This window comes from Salmo salar, chromosome ssa10, assembly GCF_905237065.1.
Source record: "Salmo salar chromosome ssa10, Ssal_v3.1, whole genome shotgun sequence".
Lineage (NCBI taxonomy): Eukaryota > Metazoa > Chordata > Actinopteri > Salmoniformes > Salmonidae > Salmo > Salmo salar.
The window spans coordinates 75,422,230-75,435,380 of NC_059451.1; the positions used below are offsets into that span (position 1 = coordinate 75,422,230).

Sequence of the window (13,151 nt, forward strand, 5' to 3'; positions counted from 1 at the left end):
GAGCTGTTCTTGCCATAATATGGAATTGGTCTTTTACTAAATAGGGCTATCTTCTGTATACCACCCCTACCATGTCACAACACAACTGACTGGCTCAAACTTATTAAGATGTAAAGAAATTCCACAAATTAACTTTTTAACAAGGCACAACTGTTAATTGAAATGCGTTCCAGGTGACTACCTCTGAAGCTGGTTGAGAGAATGCCAAGAGTGTGCAAAGCTGTCATCAAGGCAAACGGTGGCTACTTTGAAAAATATATTTTGATTGGTTTAACACTTTTTGGGTTACTACATGTGTTATTTCATAGTTTTGATGTCTTCACATTATTATACCATGTAGAACATAGTAAAAATAAAGAAAAACCCTTGAATGAGTAGGTATCCAAACTTTTGACCGGTACTGTAAGTGTATTTCATGTATTGTTGTGATAGTACAGCTACGATGTTGAAGACACATTTCCCTTAGGGATAAAGACAGTCTGGTCATGGCTTTGTTTTGTCCTACAGCTGTGTACCACCACCCCAAGAAGGACTCACGTAAAACCAAAAAAAGAGACAGAGAACAGTTCATATTTTTGTAATGTTTGCATTTTTTGTCTCATTTTCACAAAACAGGTACAGGGGAAGGAAAAAGCCTTTCAATGGAACCTGAGGTATTTTTGCGTCAAGCAGCCTAAGGTATCAGGATTTTCTTTTCAAAACTTACCTAAACTCATCAATGTTCTTAGATACGTTGCTATTTACACAACATAATAATAATTATATAATAATAATAATAATAATACATCAATACCAACAATTATAGCAATCGGGACAGCCTGCATCTTCTCTTAACATGTTTTTAAATTATTATAACATCTTTTAAAAAATAGAGAGTAGAAGGAAAGGCTAGGAAGAGAACTGAACACAGGAAATCCAGGTCTGACCTTACAGCAGCACAAAGGTATAGGTCAAAGGTCAAAGTTCGGGATAGAGAAAAGATAACCGAAGAAAAAGAAAAGAAACACATATACGTATATCATAAATAAATAGACAATCTCGCACCAGGAGAGCAATAGCATTCATTCATTCATCTCTGAATCACAACAAATCCATTCTAGTTTCATCCCTTCCATTTTGTTTTTATCATACCTTTGGAAAATAAGAGTGAGCGCGATAGAGAGAGCGAGGGAGTGAGGGGGACATGCATTGTGCTGATGTGCCAGCAGTTGTGTATCCTGCTCCGGGCTTGGCTCACTGAAAGATCCCCTGAGAACAAACGAAAGGTGACGGTGTATCTTTGTGTGTGACTATGTGTGTGTGGAGGGGGTTTGTTTCAGCTTTGGGCTCCTCTCATATCCCAACACTGTGTAATTCTGTGTGTGTGTGTCTGTGTGGAAACTAGCCAACAGAATCAGTCTAGCACTGTTAGGTGGATGTCTCTAATATTGTCAAATGTGTGGATCTACTTGCATATACCAGTAGTTGTTGTTGTCATTAGCCCTCGAGAAATCAACAGTCCTTCCTACAATAATTCTGCTCTTTAGAAGAGTACTGGGTTGAATAAAGTTCTTCAGTCTCCTCACACTAACAGTCTCCCAGTAGATATCCTAATAACTGTAGGAGCCCACAATCACAATAAATAACATCATAAATACACACAACTGAAGAGTCAACACAGTGAGCACAAGACGTGGAAAATATGTATTTTCAGCGTCTTCTCAATGTCTTTTCAACCCAAAAGACATATTTTGTACGTCTTTTCAATGTCTTTCAAACGTTTTGTGCTCATAGGGAAGTAGCTAGAAACCCCTCAGATGACTGTTCTTCACCATACCACACGTCTGGTAATAAATATCACCAGGGGTTAGAGCGTGTTGGTACCCTTAGGAAGTGGATGGGATACTTGTTTTTGAAGAGAGTGACAGAAAAGTGCATTTTAACGTCAGATGAAACCCAAAATACATCACTCTCCCTCCAAATAATGAACATCACATATTGCTTGCTTGTAGTTTTGTGTGTGTTGGTGTATGTGTTTCATAAATACCATTCAACAAAAACTGAGATTAACAAACGAAAAAGTCCACAAAACATTATTATTTCTCATTACCAGAATGAACAGATAAAATAAATTAAAACTATGAGAAAAAAATGTTGATTAAAAGTCCATTAAAATTGCTATATATATTCATATAGTATTTGTCTGTCTGTCGCCAGCCACTCTGGAGCATGCTCAGTAGAGGCTGGGAGAAGGGGGGCATGGGTGGGGAGTATACATGGGGGGGGGGGGGGGTGGAGTGAGACATGCGTGTACGGAACGCCACTACAGGGAGGTCGTAACTTAGACCTAACCCCTCCCCACCGCCCCAAACCTCAGTCACGTCACACCGTTTAACACTGGAAACAAGGGAGCAGACGAGGATTGTGGGAAAATACACTGACAGTCTTTATCGGTCACTATGAGTCCTCATGAACCATGATGGGCTGACACGCCAACATGGAGGATCCTTCATTGTTTTGATGCAGTATCACCGGTATAGTCTCTTAGTAGACTCTGAATAGTATCTCACTGTGGTGTGTTTCTGGGGTACATAGCGCTTTCTAAGTCTCTTTAATGAATGGTGGGGCAGACTGAGCCATGCTGGGGTTCACTGGGGCTGAAGTCAAGCTTTAGGAGGAAACCGCTTGGCTATACATCTCAAATGACACCCTATAACCTAACTAGTGCTATACTTTCGGTGACATTTGTTCAAAAGTAGTGCACTATATGGGCGATAGGGAGCCCTTTGTGATTTGCCCCAGGGTCCCTTTTTGTCTAACTGACACCATACAGAGGAAATAGTTCAGTGTCAGGCCCCACAGCCTCCATCTTCCCCAGAGTTTCTCTCTTTAGAGCTTTGTTTGGTAGTACTGTAGATGTACAGTAGTAGTAAATTGACAGTTGAACCTCATGTCTAGTCACAGAAACTCTCTGTCCATTTGTTTGTCTTCTCAGAGTTTGAGTCTTTAACACGGTCTGCGTAGGGATTATAAATCTCCCCCCTCTGTCCTCCCTCCTCAGGTCCATTTGCCCCCCTCCCCCCCTCCCTGGGCGAGCAGGTTGTGGTCCGGAGTCCGGTTTGTCAAGATACCTCGATGATCTCCATGCTCCCGGAGAAGCTAGACTGCTTCCCAATCTTCCCTAGCTCCTCCCGGGAACGTGTCTCGGAGATGCCCTCCTCAAACTCCATCTGACAGCTGCGCCGCTTGAACTGCTTCTCGTTGCTGTTGGAGCCCGTCCCGTTAGCAACGGTCGTCGAGGAGTCCCGCTGTGATGATGACGCCGACGACGACGCTGTTTTGTCCCGCGGCACTTTCTCCCGTAGCCGCACCCCTTCGCTACACCCGAACGCCACGTACGCTGAGCTGCTTCCAAATCGCACCTCCACCCCTCCTCCACCGCCTCCTCCGAGTTCCATCCCTCCTTCCCCTACCTCTTCTGCCCCAAAGTACCAGGGGGTGTCGGTGGTAGGGGTGACTGGGGTGGTCGCCTGGACTGTGTCTCTGTGTTTGGTCCACATGGTCCCAGATCCCATGGTGGGCAGGGAGAGAAGCATGGAGCCCTTCAGACTGTCGTCCAGGCTGGGGCTCTTGTGGACGGGAAGGGAGCGTCCCAGAGCCAGGCTGAGGGACTGGGGGTGTGGGAGGTAGGAGTGGACCGGGGAGTTGCTTGTGGATCCAGCTCCACCAGATCCAGAGCCGTGCTTGGCTTTCCTCCTGGGCCTGGACAATGAGGGACCTCCAGAGCGAACGCCCCCTTCACTGGGACCCCCGACGCCAAGACCTCCGATGCTACCGCCGCACCCCGGGGAGGGGAAGGGCGACTCGGCTGAGCCAGGGCTGTCCGGGGCAGGGGAGAACTGGGGACAGATGCCGTTGACAGGGGGGCTGTCCAGTTTACACAGCTTGGGCACGTCCTCGGAGTGTGTGGTCGCTGCCAGGCGCGGGCAGTGGGGGCTGCTAGGGGAGTACACAGACTTGATGTCCAGGGAGAAAGAGCGCTTCAGCCGGTTGGTGTCCAGGATGCGCTCGGCCGACAGGTGGAGGCCGTTGAAGCCCTGCTGGAGGGAGGTCGGCGAGGGGAGCTTGGGTTCTGAAGGGGTCGGGGGCTCTGCTAATGAAAAGTCATGATGACCGTTGACCTCTGAACCTGAGCTGACCCCGTTGACCTCTGAACCCTGGCCTTTGCCCTCTGAGGTCTTGTCATCCGACAGCGCTTGGAGGAGCCTCAGCCCCTTCTCGAACTCCAGCAGCTGGCCCAGGAAGTTGAAGTTGGGCGATATCGAAGGCCGCCGGTCCTTCACAAACCTGGTTAGGGGGGAAACAAGTGAGCGAAATGTTAGTTCCAGTTAGAGTTGGGGATCCAGTTGCAAAGTAAAGCAATACAAATATTTTGTAAAGTTCCTCTAAGCTACTTCCTGTGTCAACCTAATATTGATTGTTGGGTTGCATGTTGGGTTGCATGCAGGGATACTTTGTGATTCAATCTCCTTCCCCAGTCAGATTAACTCGTGGATACCATTTGTATGTCTCCGTGTCCAGTATGAAGGAAGTTAGAGGTAGTTCCGTGAGCCAATGCTAACTAGCGTTAGCACAATGACTGGAAGTCTATGGTTCTGGCAGATACCCATCGACTTCCAGTTATTGCACTGAAGGCTAGTTACTAATTGCGCTAGCGCTAGTTCGCAACTTCCTTCAAACTGCACAAGGAGACATAAAAAAGGAATCCATTAGTTCATTTGACTCTGGGGAAGTAGATAAAGGGGCTCATCGCCAAAATCCTGAAGTATCCCTTTAAGTAGCAGGTTACCCCCAGATGAACTGGTGTGAACTAACTGAAAAAAATATCCTAGGTCTATGTTCTCCAGACAACACCGCTAGTTACTATTGTACACTTTTGTACAGTTCCTCTGGCAACCATAACAATTTCATTTCTCACGACTGGGGAGCAGAGTTGACTGTCTAGCGTTTCCTCAAACACTGAGTCGCCTTTTTAAAGACGCTGCAACTTAAGCTCAGCTGGAGTGTCGGGGGGAGAGAGAGTGTACCTGTAGGCATCATCCGATGACAGGCCCATTGTCTTCATGATGTATGCGATGGCGATGGTTGCCGAGCGTGAGATTCCAGCCAGGCAGTGCACAATGACTCTGCAGTTTGACACCTTGGCTTTGTCTGTTGGAAGGGGGGAACAAACACGTGTGAACACACACAGCTGTACACAACACCCAGGAACAGTTAGAACAGGGAGTCCGAGAGAATGGAAAGGCCACTGAAAACGATCCGCCACTTCCTGTTCTGCACTGGGGGGGTCGCCGCCATGGCGATTAACATGGCTTTGGGAGTGTCGCTATTGAGGCATTTTATTGTATGTGTTCAAGTACCACTTGTGAAAGTAAGGAGAATTGTATGGTGCTGTACATTGTGATTATGTGATATTTTGAATCTGAGGGCAGTTTCACTATGTCGTGTGACATACACTACCGCTCGGGCTACTAGTGCATATTACCGTCGCATATTCTACCGCATATACAAAGACACCCAGAGACTCTTGACTTACCGATGAATTCATTGGTTTTCTCCAGCCAGGGCAGCAGCTTCTCGCAGTAGTTGTCGTTGACAGGGATCCGCATGAAGTGGCTCTCGCTGATGAAGTCAGGCTTGGGACAGGTGTTACTGGCATTCAGCACGTACGTGATGCCATTCTGAACCATCAGGTCCTACAGACAGACACAAAGAGAAACACAGACGGGGGGGGGACTGTTAGGAAAGGCAATAACAGACCAAAAAACTGACAGCAAAGGTAACACTTAGTTTCTGCTCACAGTCCCCTCTACTCCGATTCAGAGTGTTCAATAGTCACATGTGTACGGTTGCAGGTGTGATTGCAGGGTACATGCACGACTAGTGAAATAAAAGAATGGAAATGGTCATGTAAAACAATATGAATATAAATAGCACTACACACATAATAACAACTGTGGCCGTGATGAATAAATAAATGTCCATATTCCCCCTTCTCTGCTATGGGCTCACCTTGTTGAGGACGTCTTTCTGCGATCCAAGGTAGAGGTGTGGTAGGATGCGTGTGGGGCCTACATTAGCTACAGGTAGGCAAGGCTGGGATATGCTCATAGGCAAAGCTGGCTTGCCCTCACACAGCCCGGGGAAACAGGAGGAGAACGCAGCAAAGCCCCCTACAGGAGAAGAGAGAGAGAGAGAGAGACAGAGGAGAAAAAATATCAGTTATACTCTACAATACAACTTTCCCCCAAATTGGCAAAACGTTTGGGAGCCACTGCGTTTGGTTCAGCCGCACATACAGAACTCACGACTCAATACACAGTATCTCTTGGTCTCGCTGAATCCCCTTATGTTACAAACGTGTGTTCCAACAACATCGCCTAACCATTCGAAACTGTGGACATATTGTAGATAACAATTGGAGCTAGAATGTGAGATAGTGCCTCTGCTCCCAGATCAGTAGGAAAACTTTCTCTGCCGCATCTTTGACTAGGGGGTTAGTTTGGCTGCTGGGCGCTGAGGAATGTGTGTAGCTGGCCCTTTAAGAGCAGGCAGATCCACTTTTGGCCTGTGTGTGCGTTAGTGTGTGTTAGAGACCATGTGTGTGTGTGTGTGTGTGTGTGTGTGTGTGCGGCTCTGTTTCCTGCATGAGCTCATGTCCTGTAGCAGAGCATTGCGTCAGGGCTGGGGAATGAGAGAGGCCACAGGTGCAGGGCCAGCACAGAGGCCCAGTAACATCCTCCTGACGACCGCGCAGTACACGCGCATACAAACGCACACACATGCGCGTCCAGCGGGCACACAACCGCGCAGTACACAAACACACACAGACACACACACACACCACAGTCGTTTGTACAGAAGCCTGCATACACACGCAAAAACCACACAAAGACAATCTTACACAATCTTGCTCACTCTCGCTTTCCAAGTCTGACTCACACACACATGAACAAACACACACACTCACTCATCATTACTCTGCATTACCACGGTTGTATAACTTCTGGGCGGGTCTAAGGGGGGGTGGAGAGTGAATGACCTCGCCGAGCAAGGAAAGGTGGGAGGGAGCGAAGAGAAGCAGGAGTGCTTCAAGGAAACCCTGAGCCCCAGCCGAAGGATTAGAACCTAATCTAGGTTCAGCCCTGCCTGCCCCAATCTGGCCTACTGCCACACACACACACACACACACACACACACACACACACACACACACACACACACACACACACACACCAGAGTGCTGCTGTGCTGAATATGGGTCGTAGTGGAGTCAGTGAGAGCAGAGTGTATTCTGACCCACTGATAGGCAGGCAGACAGAAGGCTATATCTGGCGCCCGTCTCTTTAAGAGTAGAGAGGATTGAGAGGATTGAGAGGAGGGCCTGCCCGTTTCCAGCTATTAATGGCAACCGGGCAAAAAGATGACATCACCTCTCCACATGCAGTCAGCAGGCAGAGAGAGAAAGGCCGCAAAACAAATGAAGAAAGAGAGGGACAGAAAGAGTGCGCTCTTACTATGACTAAGGGAGTCCCCTCTTCCCTCAATTAGCACACTTTATTTCAGCAGTAGTCTACGACTGCACAGATATAATCACTTCTGGAATATTCCTCACTCAGAGCCACCCTTCCTCCATATGCACTTTATTCACACTGCATAGAACAGAACAGTGGAAGGAAGGATCTCTTTCAGGTTGTTCTTTGAAGGCTATCTTCCTGGTTGTGCTCTCTCTCTCTCTCTCTAAGCTTCTCTGACCGAGGAAGGAGTGTGTTCCTGAAAAACAGGAAAACCCCACGTCACGTAAGAAACATTTCCTTTTTCATTAGAGGACATTATCAGAGAGTTGTTGAGAGGATAAAGTCAGCATGGGACAGTGGGTGTTCAATAGCTAGTGCTGCCTTTGTGCAAAACGACCTACTCTCCTCCACAGGTACAGAGAGCAGAGATAACACAACAGGATTGTGTGCCCTGGGTCTATTGAGGGCTATTACGTTTCAGCAGCGTTATGTCAACACCTATCAAACACACACACACACACACACACACACACACACACACACACACACACACACACACACACACACACACACACACACACACACACACACACACACACACACCACTGAGCTGTCCAAAGGTTTACCGTGGGCCTGTGCTGTGTTCGTTGGCTCGTAGTCAGCACTGATAACACACACACACACACTCACTGTCACCGGTCACCTGACCTTCAGACTTAATGTTGCTATGGCAACCTGCACGGGACGATGTGGCCCGACCGTTGGGCCTATTGTCCCTGGGGTGCTGTCACTATGGAAAAACCCACCATGCGCGCACACACACATATATAGAGTGCCCTCATACACACACACTCTCGAGTACCTGATGATGTGCCAGAGTGACATACACTCACATCCCCCCCCCAAAAAGTACCTGATGACACATCTCTCCATTCCAATCCAAACCCGCATCATTGAAAATACCCATGACACACTCAGGTCCAGCTGTCTGATGCGATGACATCATAAAGTCAACTGCCTGTAAGCGCTGAGGAGCACAGTCACAGACCAGGCCTGCTTCCCAAATGGCGCCTTGTTCCCTATGCAGTGCACTGCTTTTGACCCCGGGCCCAAAGTAGTGCACTGCATAGGGAATAGGGTGCCACTTGGGATGCACCTCGCCTCAGACAACAGCCTGTTCTGGTTGGGGCTCGTGTTCCACTTATTTTCTGGCTAAAACAACTGCTCTAGGACCAGTTTCCTGTTCCCCCAGGGTCTCACCTTCCCCATTATCAGCTAAATAGCTAAACTGACCCTGGCTGTGGAGTAGCCACCTTTCAGTCTGGTAGCCGACTCACTGGGCACGGGGGATAGAGGGCACTGTGTCGCTCACCATCAGCTTCACCAGCCAGTGTTGACTTCCTTTTTCCTCTCCCCCACATCCCCTCTCCCCCGCTCCATTATGTCACGTGTTTTATCCTCTCCTCTCTCGGAGCGCCCCGGCTCTCCCTTGTTTACCGAATGGTCTCGCGCTCCCTTTTCCCCTTTGTTTCCCCATCCCTCCACAGGGAACTCTTAGGGAGAAGTAGGGTAATGTACACAAATTAAGACGCTACACACGTGAATGAATGTCGTAGAGAAATACGTGTCAATAAGTGTAACACAACATCTATCAGATGTAGAGTTGAGGAAAGAAATGGAAAGCTTGTATTGGTAGAAAGTTCATGGGTACAAAGGATCCCTTTTCCACAGAACACATGGCTTGTGTGTTGCCATATTTGGGAAGCAGCACACACGCTTTTCCACCAAAACAAATCACATTGTCCATTACTACAAACAGTCTCAGTTATGATAAAAGGTCTGTTTGAATGGCCTGAAATCACAGATATTGACTGAACATGCTGTTGGTACTATTGACTGGCCCCCAAAACCCAAACCCAGCATTATGCCTTACTGGAGGGTAACACACACACGCACACGCAGATATGGGCAGTCTTTCTGTTGTATTTGAATTACTTCTGAGTATTTAGTATGTTGTATTACACTGGGCTGAACTACACTCCAGTGCATTTTTTGAAAGCTGTAATTTGATTTGTCAAAATACCAAAAACTTTTATATACCTTATATTTCTATACCATATATTTTGTGGCCCCCTTTTACACCCTACATTAGTATCAAAAGTCTGATAAGAGCGTCTGCTAAATAAACAAATACATGCATATGTAAAAATGAACAAATCGCAAAACGTGCCGAGTAATACTCTGACAAGCTCCGCCCCGAAACGAGGCCCATGACAATACCCAGTGATCCAGAGTGATTTTTGTATTTTAAAATACACCATACATGTATTTTAATTAGGTACAATACTTTGCAAAAGCATCTTGTTTTGTTTTAACACATTGGTCTTTAGGGTGTTTTGTAATTGACGCCCATCACTATGCGCACGCACGCACGTACACTCTCCCTCCCTTCTCCACCCCGGGGGAATTGATTTGTCTGAATGACTGCCCTCCCTCCCTCCCTCCCTCCCTCCCTCCCTCCCTCCCTCCCTCCCTCCCTCCCTCCCTCCCTCCCTCCCTCCATCGCATCTCTTCTATCATTCATATGGGGGGGAGACATGACGCCATCCTCTGTGCCCCTCCAGCTGTCCCCTCTGCTCTGTAGGGGACATTAGCATTTCAATGTGCGTCCGTCCCCCCCCCCCACTATGACATCATTGCACACATGCCCCACTCCACTCTGCTCCACAAAGAGTCTGCTAAAGCAGCAGGGGGCCAAGGGTAGCCACTCGATCAGCGTGTCACAAAGGACAACAAAATTGCAATGTAGCGGATTGAAGGGCAACCAGTATCTATCTGTTTGTGCCTATGTTATGTTTATGGTAGCGTTAGCATGTGGCTATGTGTGTTTGAGTGTAAGTAGTGGGGGTGGTTTGTAGCAGCCAGGCAGCTAACTTCCTGAGGGCAACACAGTCTGAGAATAACCACCATGGCACCTCTATTGAATAATAATAATCATTTGGTGGGTGCCTATATTTGTCCTTTTTCACACATTTAAAAGTGTGTATTAATATATTGGCACTGGAAATGTGTTTTTTGCTTTTCCCACTCTCCCTGAGACACCCTCGGAGAGCGGGGTCATGGCCAGAGTCTGCCATTATCAACGGTGACCCTGGAGCAATTAGGTTTAAGTGCCTTGCTCAAGGCCATATCGGCAGATTTTTCACCTTGTCGGCTCGGGGATTCCAACAAGCGACCTTTCGGTTACTGGCCCGACGCTCTAACCGCTCGGCTACCTTCCGCTCATTTTCAACAGGTGATGACAAACGTGTAATTGTCTCTATCTTGACTAACGAGTTTAACGGCTCCTGCCTTGAAGCCATGGCACAGCGTGAACAGGACCAGGTGTGGAGTGCTGGGCTCACAGCACTGAACCGGCTCACAGCACTGAACCGGCTCACTGCACTGAACCGGCTCACAGCACTGAACCGGCTCACAGCACTGAACCGGCTCACAGCCCTGAACCGGCTCACTGCACTGAACCAACTCACTGCACTGAACCGGCTCACAGCACTGAACCGACTCACTGCACTGAACCGGCTCACAGCACTGAACCAACTCACTGCATTGAACCGGCTCACAGCGCTGAACCGGCTCACAGCGCTGAACCGGCTCACTGCGCTGAACCGGCTCACAGCGCTGAACCGGCTCACAGCTGAACCGGTTCACTGCACTGAACCGGTTCACTGCACTGAACCGGCTCACAGCACTGAACCAACTCACTGCATTGAACCGGCTCACAGCGCTGAACCGGCTCACAGCGCTGAACCGGCTCACTGCGCTGAACCTGCTCACTGCGCTGAACCGGCTCACAGCGCTGAACCGGCTCACAGCGCTGAACCGGCTCACAGCGCTGAACCAGCTCACTGCGCTGAACCGGCTCACAGCGCTGAACCGGCTCACAGCTGAACCAGTTCACTGCACTGAACTAGTTCACTGCACTGAACCGGCTCACAGCGCTGAACCAGCTCACTGCACTGAACCACATGCAGAGCATACACACTCTCCAGCACATCTAATATATAGCTACACACACACACACATACATACATAATGTTGGAAATACACAAACTGTACATTATATCAGTGCACACTGTGCAACACACACACACACAGTGACACCTCAGCATTGTCTACTCCTGCTGTGTGAAATGTGTAATATAAAACACCTGGCTTCAGTGCACACACAAATCGATAAAACTGTCAATGCAGAAGAGAGAGAAAGAGAGAAAAGAGAGAGTGGGAGAACCAGAGAGAGAGCGAGAGAGAGGCAGAATGTGAGAGAAAGGGGGCCTTTGTGATAGTTTTACATGTCAATGAGCACAGGCAGAGAGAGTGAGCTCTATGTCACGCTGCAGAGCTGAGCTCTCTCTCATCTCCTTCTATCCTTCTGATAAATCCCTCTATTCTGCTTGTCCATCTTCTCTTTCATTCTCTTTCTTCAAGCCTCTGCAAATCCCAGACTTCAAGGGATGCCTGGATCTCCAGTAAGTAAGCCATACCCCCCCTACCTCAATACTGTTTTACCCACCTAAACCCCTACCCTTGTACCTTGTATAGTTGTACCCCACAACCTCTGCAACATACCCCTTGTGCCCCCAGCTCCCCCATAGCTCAATACCCCCATGTGAGGGTCCCCCCCCCACAAAGCCCCCCAGCCTGGGTCAGTACACACCTCGTAACTCCCTCCCTTCTTTGGTCCTGCGGACTCTGATCTTCAGCCTCCTGTCTGACTCCTGCAGGACAGGCCAGAAACAGTCCTCCGCTGGGGCTATGACCACGTCCAGAGGCATCGCCCTCAACACGCTCAACATACACGCGTTCTGGTGCGCTCAGATCTGGTATACACTGACTGGACGTCCAGACCGGGGGAGTCCCCCAGGAATAAGTCGGCAGAACGGGTAAACAAACAAATCACTTGGTTCCCGAAAAAGGTTCAAAACTCGACACCACAAATCCCCGAGTCGTCACTACTCACACTGGTGGTGTCTACTCAACTCAGACGGTCCCGAAGTCCAAGGAGCAGAACCTTAGTCCCAGAACTCAAGAGAACGGACGGAACCCGCTAACAGAAAGCAAGCTACTCCCAAACATCTGTAGATGTACTGTCCACAAAGTTCCACAAGCCAGTTCTAGAACTCATTCAGATCAAAATCGACCAAGAATGAGATTTATCCTATAATATCTAACAAAGCCATAGAGGTCCAGCAGTATTTTGAGGAATAATGAAATAAATAACTATGGAGAAAACAAATGGTGTACATGTATCTCTCTCTGTCTGTCCTGTGCTGTATCGCCTGCAGTTGCTACAGTGTGTCTCTCCGTGCCTTCTCTCCGTGTGTGTGTGTGCCCACAGCCAGAAGAGCAGTACCCTATTGTTGTGCTGCTTCGCTCTCCCAGTCTCTCATTCGCTCACACTCCTCCCCCTCCCTCTCTCCCTTTCCTCTGTATAGAGGATGACGTAGTTGTTCTCTCTTTCCTCTCGCTCTTGCTTGCCCGGGGAGGGGGGGGGGAGCGGGGTGTGAATGAGCTCACTTGCCGTGAGCTAAGACTCTG

The 13,151-nt window shown here is 48.5% G+C and overlaps 1 protein-coding gene across 3 annotated transcripts in view; it reads right to left on the reverse strand.

The window, feature by feature from the left end:
• Positions 1-570: 570 nt before the first annotated feature.
• Positions 571-13,151, reverse strand: part of LOC106561046 (dual specificity protein phosphatase 8) — a 65,586-nt gene continuing 53,005 nt past the window's right edge. For 2 of the 3 annotated variants that reach the window (XM_014124620.2, XM_014124619.2), the window contains exons 4-7: positions 6,052-6,212; positions 5,576-5,735; positions 5,067-5,190; positions 571-4,326 (exon numbers count right to left, since the gene is read on the reverse strand). In XM_014124620.2, the coding sequence (XP_013980095.1) occupies positions 3,102-4,326; positions 5,067-5,190; positions 5,576-5,735; positions 6,052-6,212 (1,670 nt within the window). In that variant the 3' untranslated portion in view covers positions 571-3,101. Of the gene's footprint in view, positions 4,327-5,066; positions 5,191-5,575; positions 5,736-6,051; positions 6,213-12,270; positions 12,993-13,151 lie in introns of those variants that run through there. The other variant, XM_014124622.2, reaches the window with a different exon arrangement.